General features: G+C 36.8%; 1 protein-coding gene across 2 annotated transcripts in view; it reads right to left on the minus strand.

Annotated features, from left to right (window-relative positions):
• The window catches only part of HDX (highly divergent homeobox), a 143,971-nt gene that overhangs the window by 99,967 nt on the left and 26,793 nt on the right, over positions 1–17,211 (minus strand). For both annotated transcript variants that reach the window (XM_014831064.3, XM_044764034.2), the window contains one exon: positions 12,933–14,048. In XM_014831064.3, coding sequence (XP_014686550.1) covers positions 12,933–14,048 — 1,116 coding nt within the window. The remainder of the gene's footprint in view (positions 1–12,932; positions 14,049–17,211) is intronic.

Here is a 17,211-nt window from a genome sequence, read left to right on the forward strand (position 1 = left end):
GATGAAGAAGATGTGGTGTATATATATATATATATATATAGTGGAACATTATTTAGCCATAAAAAAGAAGAAAGTTCTGCCATTGGTGACAACATTGATGGATCTTAAGGGCATTATGCTATGTGAAATAAATCAAACAGAGAAAGACAAACATTGTATCATCTCACTTATACGTGAGATCAAAAATACCACCTCATGGAAAAAGAGATCACATTTGTGTTTACCAGAGGCAGGGGGGGGGGGGGAGGAGAATTAGATGCAGGTGGTCAAAAGGTAGAAACCTCCAGTTGCAAAATAAATAAGTGCTAGGGATGTAATGTACAACATGATGAGAATAGTTAACACTGCTGTATGGTATATTTGAAAGTTGTTAAGAGAGTAATCCCAAGAGTTCTCATCACAAGTAAAAACCCCTGTTTTTTCATTTTTATTTTTGGAGAGGGTATCTATATGAGATGATAGATGTTAACTAAACATACTGTGGTAATAATTTCACAATACATGTAAGCAAAATCATTATGCTGAACACCTTAAACTTATATAGTGCTCTATGTCAACTATATCCTAATAAAACTAAAACGACATATACAAAATAAATATATACCCAAAATGAAAATAAAAAGAAAACCAATAAATGTAATACTTCATATTGATAGAATAAAGGGGAAAATGCACATGAATATCTCATTAGATGCAGAAATATCATGTGACAAAACTCCAACACCCTTTCATGATAAAAGCACTCAACAAACCAGGAATAAAAGGGAACTTTCTCATCCCGATATGGAGCATCCACAAAAACCCACAGGTAACATCATATTTAATTGTGAGAGACCGAATATTTTTCACCTAAGATCAAGAAGTAGAGAAAGGTATGTGGTCTTACCACTTCTATTCAACACAGTTAAACTCACACTTCCTGACTTCAAAACTTACCAGAAAGCTACAGTAATCAAAACAGTGTGATATTAGCATAAGGATAGACATATATATCAATGGACTAGAACTGAGAGTCCAGAAAAAAACTCTTACATATGATCAATTGATTTTGAGAAGGATAAGATCATTAAACGGGGCATGTATAGTCTTTTCAACAAATGGTGCTGGGACAACTGGATATCCATATGCAAAAGAGTCAAGGTGAACTCCTACTTACACCATACACAAAAACTATCTCAAAACAGATGAAAGGCCTATGTGTAAGAGACACAAATATAAAATTCTTAGGAGAAAACATAAGAGTCAATCTTCATTACTTTGGCTTAGGTAATAATTTCTTAGATATAACACCAAAAGCACAAGTAACAATAGAAAAAATAGATAAATTGAACTTCATCAAAATTAAAAATGTTTGTGTATAAAAAATACCCTTAAGAAAGTGAAAAGACAACATCTGGATTGGGAGAAAATATTTGTAAGTCATGTATTTCATAAGGTCTAGCATGGAGAATATAAAGAACTGAACACTTATAACTAAAAAAAAAGAAAAAAACAACCAATTTTAAAAATGGACAAATTATCTGAACAGACATTTCTCCAAATAATATATTTAAATCACCACTAAGCACATGAAAGGAAGGTTAACATCGTTAGCTATTAGTGAAGTGCAAATCAAAACCTCCATGAGAGTTACTACTGGGAAGACAGCAGCATAGGAGGACTCCGTACTCACATCCTCCCATGGACAAAACAAATTTACAACTACCTGTGGAACAATTACCTCCGAGAGAGAACTAGAAACAGGATAAAAAAGATTCCCCACAATAAGGGACAACACTGACAGAGGAGAAAGAGGCAGAAATACCTTTGTGCTGAGGAAAAAAACACATTCTAGCTGCACCACTTCATTGCCGGGAGAAATCTTAAGATACAAAGCTTTTCCTGGAGGAGCTGGGGATCTGAGCAAGAGAGCTGACCACAATAGGCAGCCTTTGAATTCAGGACAACTGAGATGAGTGCCATAATGTCTGGCTTTCCTAGCTATTAAAACTAATGGGGAATAACCCCAGAAAAGCTATTGAACATAAGAGAAAGAAAAGCCTGCTCTTAAAGGCCCCATGCACGGATTCACCCATTCCAGGAACCAACACAAAATCACCAGAAAGAAAAACGCATACTCCTTTGGTAAGGGAGACTCATTTGATAGGCTCCGGGCACACCTCAGAGAGGCAAGAAGTGGCTTGGCTCAACTCCTCAGGGACTGAGACACTGGGGGCAGCCACTGTTGTGACCTAGGACAGGTGTGCTGATACAGATGCTAGCAGGTGCCATTGGATTTCCTCCTCTGGCCTATTAGCACAGGGATTTGCCTCGCCCACTAAAGCATTGATTTAATTCAGCCCAACCAAAGCAGGCAGCCTACACTAGGGACTGACTGCTCCCACCAGCAAGCCCTTGGGGAACTTGTGGGCCTGTGTAGAAGGGATATCTGGGACCTGTGCAGTAGGGAAAGTGGGTCCAACTCAGTGGGGCAAGGTGTGTGCAAAGGGCAGGCCTGTATCAGTGGGGCATGTGGGACCTCTACAGTGGGGCAAATAGGTCTGCCTCAGTGGGGTGGGGCATGTGCACAGGGTAGGACTGCGTTTGCAGGGTGTGTGGTCCCATAGGTGGTGGAACTTATCAGCTATAGCAAACTTGTGCCACTAGCCATTTCAAACAGCCACATAGGGGATCTGCCCCACCGTCCAACCCCTGAAATGATTGTGTGCTGCCATGCCTGAGGCCAGCCCCAACCAGCTACACTCCTGAGGGAGTAGACAAGAGCCTCACAGACCAGAGGCATAAACCAATTATGAGCCCCAGAGCCTAGCAACCAGCCACACTGGGGGCCTGACTCACTTAACAGCAAAAGAGGAACAGGTATGTGGTATTAGACCTTGCAGCTAGCTGTGCTGGGGCTTTCCCTGCCAACAAAGTGACTAAAGTGACTGTAGCAGCTGCACACCTGAGACTTACAACAAGTCAGCCCAGGAGCCAGACAAGCCTATCCCTGCAAGAGCAACCCTGTCACAACAGAACTGCACATGTAGCCCACACAGTGGACACATCTGGAACATTTGGAACTGGTGACGAGAGGGAAGCACACTGCTGGGCCACATACGGCATCTCTTACATAAGGCCACCTCTCCAAGATGGAGAGATGTAGTTGATTTACCTACTACATAAATATAAACACAGAGAAGTAGGCAAAATGAGGAGATGGTAGAATATGTTCCAAATAAGGGAACAGGACAAATTCTTAGAAAAAGAACTAAATGAAACAGAGATAAACAATTTACCTGATAAAGACTGCAAACTAATAGTGATAAGGATGCTTAGTGATGGTGGAAGAAGAATAGATGAACACAGTGAGAACTTCAACAAAGATTTGGAAAATATAAAAAAGAACCAATCAGAACTGAAGAATACAATAATGGAAATGATGGGGCCAGCCTGGTGGCACAGCGGTTAAGTGCACACCTTCCACTTCTCAGCGGCCCGGGGTTCGCTGGCTCAGATCCCGGGTGTGGACATGGCACTGCTTGGCACACCATGCTGTGGTAGGCGTCCCACATATAAAGTAGAGGAAGATGGGCACGGATGTTAGCTCAGGGCCCAGATTCCTCTGCAAAAAGAGGAGGACTGGCAGTAGTTAGCTCAGGGCTAATCTTCCTCAAAAAAAATGGAAATGAAAATTTCACTATAGTGAATCAACAGCGGAGAAGATGCTGCTGAAGAGTGAATCAGTTATCTGGATGAAAGAGCAGAGGAAATCATCTAAGCTGAAGAGAAAAAAGAAAGAAGAATCAAGACAAATGAGGACAGTCTAAGGAACCTCTGGGACAACATTAAGCATACTAACATTCATACTATAGGTGTCCCAGAAGGAAAAGAGAGAGACAAAGGGGGCAGAAAACCTATTTGAAGAAATAACAGCTGGAAACATCCCTAGCCTTAGGAAGGAAACAGACATCCAGGTACAGAAAGCACAAGAGCACCAACAAGGAGGAGTCCAAAAAGGCCCACACCAATGAACAATATAATTAAAGTGTCAAGAACTAAAGATAAAGAGACAATCTTAAGAGCTGCAAGAGAAAGGCAACAAATTACATACAAAGGAAACCTCATAAGGTGATCAGCTGACATCTCAGCAGAAACCTAATGAACTTTAATGGAGTGGCATGATATATTCAAAGTGCTGAAAGGAAAAAAATCTACAGCCAAGAACACTCTACTCAGCAAGGTTATCATTCAAAACAAAAGGAGAGATAAAGAGTTTTCCAGACAAACAAAATCTACAGAAGTTTATCAGCACTAAACCAGCTTTACAAGAAATGTTAAAGGGACTTCTTTAAGTGGAAAAGAAAAGTTCACAAAAAGGAATAAGACAATTATCAAAGAAAAAAATCACTGCTAAAGGCAAATATACAGTAAAGTTAGTGGCTCAACCAACTATAAAGATAGTAAGAAGGTCAAAAGACAAAAGCAGTAAAATTATGTATTTCCATGATAAGAGGTAAAGGGATACACACACAAAAAAAGAGATTAAATATGATATGAACAATGATAAATATGATACCAGAAAATGAAGGAGAAAAGGAGTAAAAGTGTAGGGCTTTTAGTCAGAAGTCAAACTTAAGAGACTATCAACTTAATATACATTGCTATTTACATAGGTTATTATATATAAACCTCATGGTAATCACAAACCAGAAATGTATAATAAATACACAAAAACTTAAGAGAAAGAAACCCAAAAATAATACTAAAGAAAGGCATCAAAGCACAAGGGAAAAGATCAAGAGAAGAAGAAAGGAACAGAGAAAAACTACTAAAATACCCAGAAAAAAAGTAACAAAGTGGAAATAAGTACATACGTATTAATAGCTACTTTAAATGTGGAGTAAATGCTCCAATCAGGAGACATAGGGTGGCTGATTGGATTAAAAAAACAAGACCCCTATATATGCTACATACAAGAGACACACTTCACACCTAAAGACACTCACAAACTGAAAGTGATGGGATGGAAAAAAATACTCCATGCACATGGCAATGAAAAGAAGGCTGGGGTAGCAATACTTATATGAGACATAATAAACTTTAAAACAAAAACTGTAAATAAGAGACAAAGAAGGGCACTACATAATAATAAAGGCAACAATCCAACAAAAGGATATAACCATTGTAAATATCTATGAACTTAACATAGAAGCACCTAAACATATAAAGGAATCATTAACAGACATAAAAGGAGAAATAGACAGTAACAAAAATAGTAGGGGACTTTAACACTCCACTTACATCAATGGATAGATCATCCAAACAGAAGATCAATAAGGAAACAGTGCCCTTTAATGACACATTAGACCAGATGGACATGGAAGATATATACAGAACATTCAATCTAAAAACTGAGAATACACATTCTCTTCAAATGCACATGGAACATTCTCCAGGATAGATCGGATATTATGTGACAAAACAATTCTCAATAAATTTAAGAAGACCAATATAACACCAAACATCTTTTCTGACCACAATGGTATGAAACTAGAAATCAGCTACAAGAAGAAAATTGGAAAAGCCACAAATTCGTGGAGATTAAACCAAATGCTACTGAACAACTATCAGGTCAACAAAGGAGTAATCAAAAAATACCTGGAGACAAATAAAAATGAAAATATGACATGCCAAAATTTATGGGATACAGAAAAAGCATTTCTAAGAGGGAAGTTTATAGCAAAACAGGCCTACCTCAACAAACAAGAGAAATCTCAAATAAACAATCTAACAGTGCACCTAAAGGAACTGGATAAAGAACAAACAAGTCCTAAAATCAGTGTAAAGAAGGAAATAATAAAAATCAGAGCAGAAATAAATGAAATAGAGACTAAAAAATATAGACAAGCTCAATGAAACTAAGACTTGATGCTTTGGAAAGATAAACAAAATTGACAAATGTTTAGCCAGACTCACCAAGAAAAGAAGAAAGAAGGATCAATGAAATAAAATCAGAAATGAAAGAGGAGAAATTACAATGGATGCCTCAGAAACACAAAAGATTATAAGAGAATACTAGAAAAAGCTATATGCTGACAAATTGGAAAATCTAGAAAAAACGGATGAATTCTTAGAATCATACAACCTTCCAAAACTGAATCAAGAAGAAATAGAGAGTTTGAATAGACCAAACATCAGTAAGGAGATCAAAACAGTAAGCAAAAACCTCTCCAAAAGTAAAAGTCCAGGACCAGAGGGCTTCCCTGGTGAGTTCTACCAAACATTCAAAGAAGACTTAATACCTATCCAAACACAAATTCTTCCAAAAAATTGAAGAGGAAGGGAAACTTCCTAACTCATTCAATGAACCCAATATTACCCTGATACCAAAACCAGACAAAGACAACACGAAAAAACGAAAATTACAAGTGAGTATCACTGATGAACATAGATGCAAAAGTCCTCAACAAAATACTAGCAAATCAAATACAACAATACGGTAAAAAGATAATCCACCATGATCAAGTGGGATTTATTCCTGGATGCAGGCATAGTTCAACATCTGCAAATCAATTAATGTGATACACCACATTAACAAAATGAAGAATAAAAATCACATGATCATCTCAAGAGATGCAGAGAAAGCATTCGACAAGATACAGCATCCATTTGTGATAAAATCTCTGAATTAAATGGGTATAAAAAGAAAATACCTCAACATAATAAAGGCCATATATGACAAACCCACAGCTAATATCATACTTAATGGAGAAAAACTTAAATCTATCCCTCTAAAAACAGAAACCAGACAAGGATGCCCACTTTCACCACTCATTTAACATAGTATTGGAAGTCCTAGCTAGAGCAATCAAGCAAGAAAAAGAAATAAAAGGGATCCAAAATGGAAAGGAAGAAGTGAAACTGTCACTATTTGCAGAAGACATGATGTTATATATAGAAACCCTAAGGAATCCACCAAAGAACTATTAGAAATAATAAATTAATACAGTAAAGTTGCAGGATATAAAATCAACACACAAAAATCAGTTGTGTTTCCATACACTAACAAAAGAGTATCAGAAAGAGAAATTAAGAATACAATCCCATTTACAATTGCAACAAAAAGAATAAAATATCTAGGAATAAATTTAACCAATGAGGGGAAAGACCTGTACAGTGAAGCTATAAAACACTGTTGAAACAAATTGAAGAAAATACAACCAAATGGAAAGATATTCTGCGCTCTTGGATTGGAAGAATTAACATAGTTAAAATGTCCATACTTCCTAAAGCAATCTATAGATTCAATGCAATCCCTATCAAAGTTCCAACAACACTTTTCACAGAAATAGAACAAAGAATCCTAAGATTTATATGGAGTAACAAAAGACCCCAAATAGCCAAAGGAATCCTGAGAAAAAAGAACAAAGCTGGAGGTATCACACTCCCGATTTCAAAATATACTACAAAGTTGTAGTAACCAAAACAGCATGGTACTGGCACAAAAACAGCTACACAGGTCAATAAAATAGAGTCAAGAGCCCAGAAATAAACCCACACATCTATGGACAGCTAATTTTCCACAAGGGAGCCAAGAACATACAATGGAGAAAAGACAGCCTCTTCAATAAAAGGTGTTGGGAAAACTGGACAGACACATGCAAAAGAATGAAAGTGGACCATTATCTTACACCATACACAAAAATGAACTCAAAATGGATTAAACACTTGAATGTAAGACGTGAAGTCATAAAATTTCTAGAAGAAAACATAAGCAGTACTCTCCTCAACATTGATCTCAACAGAATATTTTCAAATACCATGTCTGACCAGGCAAGAGAAACAATAGGAAAAAAGGGCAAATGGTACTACACCAAACGAAAAAACTTTTTCACAGCAAAGGAAACCATCAACAAATGAAAAGACAATCTAACAATTGGGAGAAGATATTTGCAAACCACATATGTGATAAGGGGTTAATATCCAAAATATATAAAGAACTCATACATCTCAACAACAAAAAAACCAACAACCAATTAAAAAATGGGAAAAGATCTGAACAGACATGTATCCAAAGAGATACAAATGGCCAACAGGCACAAGAAAAGATGTTCAATATGAGGAATTATTAAGGAAATGCAAATGAAAACTACAATGAGATATTGCCTCATGCCTGTCAGAATGGCTATAATTAGCAACACAAGAAATAATAAGTGTTGGAGAGGATGTGGGGAAAAGGGAACTCTCATACAGAGCTGGTTGGAATGCAAACTGGTGCAGCCGCTTTGGAAAACAGTATGGAGATTACTCTAAAAATGAAGAATAGAACTACCATGAGATCCAGCTATTCTACTGCTGGGTATTTATCCAAAGAACATGAAAACATGAATGTGTAAAGATATATGCACCCTTATGTTCATTGTGGCGTGATTCACAATAGCCAAGACTTGGAAAAACCTAAGTGCCCATCAAGGGACGAATGGATAAAGAAAGTGTGGTATATTTACACAATGGGATACTCCTCAGCCATAAAAAAGATGAAATTTTGCCATTTGCAATGACATGGATTGAACTTGAGGGTATTATGCTAAGTGAAATAAGGCAGATGGGGAAAGTCAAGTACTATGTGATCTCATTCATAAATAGAAGATAAAAACAATGACAACAACAGCAAACATAGATACAGAGATTAGATTGTTGGTTACCAGAGAGAAAGGGTAAGGGCAAAGGGGTGACTGAACACATGCGTATGGTGATGGATGGTAATTAGTCTTTGGGTGGTGAACATAATGTAATCTACCCAGAAATCTAAAGATAATGATATACACCTGAAATTTACATAATGTTATAAACCAATGTAACCTCAATAAAAACATAATAATAATTCCAACAAAAATTCTTTATTTATAGCACTTGTCTTCCAAAATCCTCTAATATCTTTTTAAAGATGATCATCAATTATTAATCCTTAATCATCACAGCACTCATGATAAATAGAAGGACTGATGTAGAGATAATATGAAAAGTGAATGGCACTTTAGTGACCAATATGGTTACAATATTACTCAAAGGAGTGAGGTTAGCCTGGAGAGTTTTTGAAATAGAACTGAGCTACAGCATCCTGGTATAGCCACCTACTGACCACTTCAACCCTTAATATGGTATTGCCAAGTGGCTCCAAAACAGAGCTGATTTCAACTTCTTAGCTTCCTCTAGGATTTCCTGAATTTGTACTCATTCTCCTAGATAGCTTGGAACTAGACTATCCTCCAGGAATAGGACCTCAGCTTGAAGATACCTGGTGTAACAGAAAGAAGCAGCAGATATTTGTGTTATATAGTCCCAGGGTCAGAATCTAAAGAGAATTACTTGCTTGCCTATAGTTTCATAGCTAGAAAGTTGCCAAATGGCCGAAGATTTTATTTTTCAAAGTCCTGATCTAACAGTAATACAGCTTGGTAATAGAGCTGCATCAAAATCTTGGAGGATAACTACCATGGACTGAATATTTGTATCCCAGCTGAATTCAAATGTTGAAACTTAACCCCCATTGCGATGGTATTTGGAGATGGGGCTTTTAGGAGGTGATTAGGTCATGAGTATGGAGCCCTCATGAATGAGATTAGTGCCGTTACAAAAGAGACCCCAGAGAGCTCTCTTGCCCCTTCTGCCATATGAGGACAGAGTGAGTAGACAGCCATCTATGAATTAGGAAGCAGGCCTTCACCAGACATGGATTCTGCCAGCACTTTGATCTTTGGGTTCCCCGTCTCCAGAACTATGAGAAATAAATGTTTGTTGTTTAACCTACCCAGTTTATGGTATTTTGGTTATAGCAGCCCAAATGGACTAAGGCATTAATCTTCAAGGACTACACTTCCCAAGGCTGCCTTGGTTTCCCAAATCTCAACCAATTAAGAGAAAGTGGGGCAAGGTGATGCCCCTAAGGGTTCTCTGCAAACACTCTCTACCATACTGTCTCAGGTCAAGCTGGAGGAGGTTAGCTGTAATATAAATAGCAGTACATGGGTTTTTAATGCATAGATTACGGTGTGGTTGATAGCTGATCTCCAGTCTTCCCTCAGCCAGCACTAGAGCTATTTCTTCCTCAACTACCCTGTGATAATTGTGGGTTCTGTAATATTTTACTTGAAATGAAATGCATAGAAGACCTGGATAGGCAGAGTTTCATTAACTATCCAACTATGAGGTTATAAGTAAAAGAAAGTTTATGTGCCAGGGAATGTACAAAGAACCTTTTTGTCATTTTATGTCACAGCATTAATGACATTATACAAATGAGGAAACTGTTACACAGGGAGGTGATGCCACTTGCCTAAGGTCATTCAAGTAGAAAGTGGCAGAGCCTAGATTTGAATCCAGATCTGTCAGACTCTAAGCCCATGCTCTAAGTTGTTATGTCAGACTGCTTTTCTTTAAAGAGATTACTATTCAAAAAAAAGTTGCTAAGTTTTATTCCATTTAAAAGGTTCTTTTATATAAAAGAAATTTAATTCTTTTAAAAGTTCTATCGGGGGCCGGCCTGGTGGTGCAGCAGTTAAAGTTCGCACGTTTGGCTTCTGTGGGCTGGGGTTCACCAGTTCAGGTCCCTGGTGTGGACCTATGCACTGCTTGTTAAGCCATGCTGTGGCAGGCGTCCCACATAAAATAGAGGAAGACGGGCACGGACATTAGCTCAGGGCCAGTCTTCCTCAGCAAAAAGAGGATTGGCAGCAGATGTTAGCTCAGGGCTAATCTTACTAAAAAAAAAAAAAAGCCATTCTGTCAGGAAAACAGAGGGTCTAAAAAAGTAAAACCACAGATTATCCTCAAGGGAGTGGTCAGCTTACGAAAAATTAAAAATTAAACTCTGCATTCTTAGGCCTTCAAATATTTTAATATGGCTATATGGTAAAGCAGAAAAAAAAACACGTAATATATTTCTGAGACGGAATCCTGGTCCTTTCATGCACAGTCTGTGTGATCCTGGACAAGTTATTAAAATATGGATAAAATGCCTATATAGTAGTTTTCCTTTATCCATCAGAGAAGCATTCCAAGACCCTCAGCAGACGCCTGAAACTGTGGATAGTACCAAACCCTATATATACTATGTTTTTTCATATAGTACGTACATACCTATGATAAAGTTTAATTTATAAATTAAGCACAGTAAGACATTAACTAATAATAAAATAGAACAATTATAACAATATACTGTAATAAAAGTTACCATAGGTCTTAGCATCCCCAGTATACAACTTTTTTTCTTTCCTTATTAAGTCAAGAACTTTCACCTTTTCAACTAAAGGAGGCACTTTACAGCTTCTCTTTGTGATATCGGAATTGCCAGCATCACTACTCTTGTGCTTTGGGGCCTTTATTAAGTAAAATAAGGGTTACTTCTAAACAAGCACTGCAATACCATGACAGTCGATCTGATAACTGAGACGGCTACTAAGTGACTAACCGTCGGGTAGCATATACAACAAGGATATGCTAGACAAAGGGATGACTCACCTCCCGGGTGCGACAGAGTGGGATGGAGTGAGATTTTATCACGCTACTCAGAACAGCATGCAATTTAAAACTTATAAATTGTTTATTTCTGGAACTTTCTATTTAATACTTTTGGACTGTGGTTGACCAGGAGTAACTGAAACCGCAAAAAGCAAAACCAAAGATAAGGGGGGACTACTGTATGTCCAGATCACCATGAAGATTAAAGGAGACCAGGCTTATAAAGTGATTGAAGGTGCCTGGTATGTGGAAGGCTATTAACAAATGGTAAATGTTATTGTTATTACTATTATTTAGAACAACACTGAAATGGTAAAGAAGCACAAAAGAGCAAGTGAATGAAAGGGAGTGTTGGGGAAAATCTTAATGGTATGATTCAATGTTACTTTAAGCATGCCTTAAGAAAGAGCAAACACAGAAAAATGTGTAGATTTTCAGTAAAAAATGACTAATGATGATGATGTAGTCCTCTTCTGTTAGGGATAGATGCCAGATGCATACTTCCTATACTCTGTTACTGCTTTTTATTTTGAAGCAGGGAGCTATAAGATAGAGTTAAGAGAAGTTGGGTCTTTATATTGGTTGAGAAGACTGGAAGCATCTGAAATCCAGATAAAACTTAAATACTGTGGTTGAACAAATTAAAGGGTCTAGCCAGTTGCAAGAAAAAAGGGCAAACATCTATGCCCTGCTATTCAAATTCTCTGAAGCAGAATTTTGAAAGAGAAGATCTATGGCCTTAACAGATGTTCTGAGGTAGGCTTATACCTCGACATCGAGATTATTTGAAGCATATATAAACAATTGAATATGTGAAACAGTAACGAAATAACACTTATTTTTGTACAGATCTAAAATTGCTTTAATTCTTACTCTGAATAAGTCTCTTCCTTGTAAACATTTTTAAAAAGACGATTTGATTAATGCTCCACTTAATGTTTTAATAAAGCATTTACTTTTAGAAAAAGCAATTGGCTGAGTTATGCAGGCTCTGACTTCTCAGCCATCGTCACCTAAAGAAATAATTGACTTGCCTGGCTATGTACCCAGGGAAAGCACCAATCATCTAGTGACATCTCCCCAAAGTGCAAGCAAAAATCATTACAGGAATAACCTGTGTTTGAGGGGATGAGTCAAACCAATTTAGTCCTATTTTAGTGATGGGAAATGCCATGCTTCCCATAAGGCTACTGTTTCCTGAACAAAATCATTTTAAATGTCAGGAGAAAGCTACCATGTTATAAAAATGATTATATTCTATAAAAAAAAATGACAAAGAAAGCACAGGGTACTTCAAATTACTCAAAATCTCAAATTATTTCAAAATATGAGTTAAGTGACCCGGATCTCAAGTCTAACTGGATACCAACACAGATTTTTACATGAAACAAAGCTTTTTAAAAACATTTATAAAGTAAATTACACATTACCTGGTAATTGTTTTGGTTTTGTGACAACCTCAATTGGTTTGATGATGCAAAATGTGAAGAAAAATTACTCCGTGATGGATTTGTATTTCTGTACATTGTAGTAGATGCGGTATGTAATGAGGTCCGTGGTGTTAAATGGTAGTCTCTATTTTGATACAGTACATTGTCTGACAAGTCTCTAATATTCACCATTTGTGAATTTGGCATACTTCTTCCTGGTCCGGGCAAAGCTGTACTTTGGTTCTCAGCTCGAAGGGAACTGCCACTTTCATAAAATCTTGAGTAGCTTGGTGTCTGTGCTCCCATCAATGCCAACTCTTCCTCTCTGGCATACTCATCATCAGCATCTCCAGTCTCCATTGCAATGGACAAACAAGTTCCTTCTGCTGAACTAGGCTTCTGTGGGACATTTCCTCTCAGAATTCTCTGGGGGTAATCACTAACTGCCAATGAAAATACTTCACGAATTTCCAAGTTTTGCGTTCGACAGTAAGGATCTCTAATAGGTGGCTTTTGCCCGCATAAATTATGTGATGCTAAACCCGTGTGTTCAGGCTTATATAATCTTTGAATTCCAACTGGTTCAATTTTGCAAGGTCGGTGGCACACAGATGGCTTTTGAGGTACTGTCATCTCAGAGGCTTGCATTGAAGAGCCTCCGTAGTTTTTCTTTGTGTGATTGTATACTGAGTTTCCAGCATTTAGCACACTTGTCTGCCTTGACAAAATAATTGTTTTTTCACCTAAGAGCAGAGAGGCATTTTTACAGTGTGCTACTTGTCTTTGAACAGGAATATGCAACTGAAACTCAGTATCGTTTTTACTGGCCGTTTTCTGAACAGGGATTTTATGTGCTTCTGTAATTTGTGTATTTGTATGTTTGGTTGTCCCTTGCCTGCTTGATGAACTGGCCGGACTGTATATACCAGTTACAATGACATCATTATTGGCAGATGTCCAAGAAGACTGTTGGCTTGAAGGTCGAGCAATATTAACCACATTTCTGACTGTAATGTCTGGAGCTGCCAAAGAGGTACTGGAAACAGTTCCTGTTGTTGTTGCTCCTGATTCAGAATTCTTACTACTCATTTTTCTTCTCTTATTGCCAACCCACGTCTGGAAGAATAAAAAATGATATTATGGAAAAGTTCTTAACAAAAAAAAGAAAAAATAATTTCTCTGTGATAAATTGTATTCTCATTTGTCATAGAACCAAGGCCTATACAAATTTAAAGGGCAAAAGATTCAATAAGAGAAAAAGTAAACTAAGGTATAAAGTCAGAGATGATCAGGACTTACACTTCATAAATATGTAGGAACTTGATAACAGAATTGTATTATTGCTCCTCTCCACCTCAAAACCCATGCAATTAATCTGTAGCAAGAGCTCTAAAAATATTTATATCCCTTGACCTAGTAAATCTACTTCTGGGAATTGATCCTAAAAAATAATCATAGATGTATACAAAGTTTATATGCAATGATGTTCATCATATATTAATTCATAATAGTGAAAAGTTGGAAGCACACTAAAGGTAGGATATTTAGTGATATTGGAAAATGCTCATAGGACAGTCATGCACTGCATAAAAATGTTTCAGTCAACAACGGACCAAATATACGATGGTGGTTCCATACGATTAATATCATATACCCTTGGTGTGTAGTAGGCTATACCATCTAGGTTTTATATAAGTACACTTTGTGATGTTCTCACGATGAAATTGCCTAATGAATCATTTCTCAGAAAGGTATCTCTGTCATTAAGAGATGCATGACCCTATTGTTAAACAAATACACACTTGCAATTTTCAGATGTAACAAATTCTGTTCTATGAATATATCATAACTTGGTCAATTTAATATTGCTAGATATTTAGATTATTGTTATAAATATTCGCTATTATAAACCATACTGCAATACACATCATTATACACGCATCTTTGTGTCATTGGTCTGTTAGAATGCTATCCTAGAAGGGAAATTGCTAGGTTTTTTGAGATTTTCAAGCTACCCTCCAATGTTTAAGAGTGCGGGTTTCACCATACCACTCACCAACGCTTTGCCTTATCTTTTCGTGGTCTTTACTAGGCCAGAAGTTAATAAAAGGCATATAATTGCTGTTTTGATTTGAATTTCTATGGTTACTATATTACTTTGATAGAATTACTTATCCGTTACCTTTACTCATTTTTATACTGGGATATTTGTCTTTTTAAATTGATTTATAGGAGTAATTTTCTACTAGAGATAGCAACACTTTGTCACAAGTTGCAAATGTTTTCTCCAGTTTGTCATTAATTTACGGTAAATTAATTTTCTTCTTTACACTTTTCTCTATTTACTGAATTTTATATAATGAATATGTATTTCTTTTATAAACAGAAAAAATACTATTAATAAAATAATATCAGTGGTTGGCACTTAGAATTTGACTACAAAATATGTACTTTTTATAAGTAATTTACTATGATAATTTTAGTATTTTTACATTGAGTCATGATTCTTCTTAAAAAACAATAAAAAATATTTGCTAATGTGATTAGTAAACTTCATAATTATTTCAAAATGCTTCCCATATTATAAACTACCAACACACATTAATCTAGCCTTGTACAAATACGGTGCTGGGTGTATTTGGTGTGTGTTTTTGAAGACCACATAAATTATCCAATTTTCAATATCTATTTATACTATATACAACATTAACGTTTCTGTAATACTATAAATAAAAGCTAACATGTGTTGAATCCCCCTTATGTGCTTTTATATAAATTAGCTCCTTTGCAAGGTGATATTTTTCTAATTGTATAAATAATGCAACTGAGGTTCAGAAATATTAAGCAGCTTTTGGAAGCATACCCTGCCAGTGAGTAGCAGAGGAAGGATTCAAAATCAATTTTACTGGGCCGGCTGGTGGTGTAGTGACTGAGTTTGCCTGCTCCGCTTCCATGGCCCGGGGTTTGCAGGTTCAAATTCTGGGTGTGGACCTAGCACCGCTCAACAAACCGCTGTGGCGGCATCCCACATAAAGTAGAGGAAGATTGGCACAGATGTTAGCTCAACACAGTCTTCCTCAAGGAAGACTGGCAACAGATGTTAGCTAAGGGCCATTCTTCCTCACAAAAAAATTTAAAAATCAATTTTACTGGCCCTCAAAGTACATTCTCCTTCCACTATGGTTAGAAACTCCTGAAATGGTCATCTCTGTTTGCCATTTTAATTTTATAATTAGCATTTCTCAAATAAACAAATGTTCTGGGGCCGGCCCGGTGGTGCAGCAGTTAAGTTTGCACGTTCTGCTTCCTGGCGGCCCAGGGTTCACCGGTTTGGATCCCGGGTGCAGACATGGCACTGCTTGGCACGCCATGCTGCGGTAGGCATCCCACGTATAAAGTAGAGGAAGATGGGCACCAATGTTAGCTCAGGGCCAGGCTTCCTCAAAAAAAAAAAAAAAGGAAATGTTCCATAAGCTGAGATGCTCCATTTTGCTTCACATGAGGCCGTGGGAATTTTAAACTCACTGTGCTTTAGTTTTACTAAGTAGCAGAGATGAGAATTTCAAGGAGAGGGACAAATGAATAAAACTGGCACAGGAGAAGGAAGCAGGGGAGAAAAACTAAAAGGTTTTATAGTATATGCTCAAGAGAAATATTTAAAATGTTTTTGGATAAATATAATTTCAATGTATGGTTCAAAAAGGTAAATTTTACAAATATTCAAAATAAGTTACTGTGTTATGGCTTTTCAAGTATGAAAGATATGCATAGGAAGCATGATGCATTTGTTCATAATTTTTACAAAAATATATAAGCATTACATTTAAAAGCTTTCAATGGGAAAGCATGGTGAATTGGTAAAATTTGAACTCAAGAACTACTACATCTGGAGGGCAGCTCTGGGCAATATTTCTAAGAAAACAAACCACCTACCATGTTCTCATCACAATACCTACCTTACCACAGAAAGTCTAAGGGTGATCTTAGTGCACTGAAAATTTATGGTTTACTTCTATAGTTTTATAGTTCGTATATACATATACATATAAATATATATATATACATATAGCTGCTTATATAGTTGACTAGATAATTGTATTATGTACCCATCAAACAGTAAAACACAGTAGAATATCACGTGCATATGAAACTCTGCAATCTAACAACCTTACTTGTTCAGAACGCAGCCAAGATAGATGTCACAAGATCCATGTACTTTACTAAAAGTACAACCCTTAGCCTTAAAACACACTTTCTCTTATTTTATACATAATTTTAC

The sequence above is a fragment of the Equus asinus genome, chromosome X (genome assembly GCF_041296235.1).
Source record: "Equus asinus isolate D_3611 breed Donkey chromosome X, EquAss-T2T_v2, whole genome shotgun sequence".
Taxonomy (NCBI): Eukaryota; Metazoa; Chordata; class Mammalia; order Perissodactyla; family Equidae; genus Equus; species Equus asinus.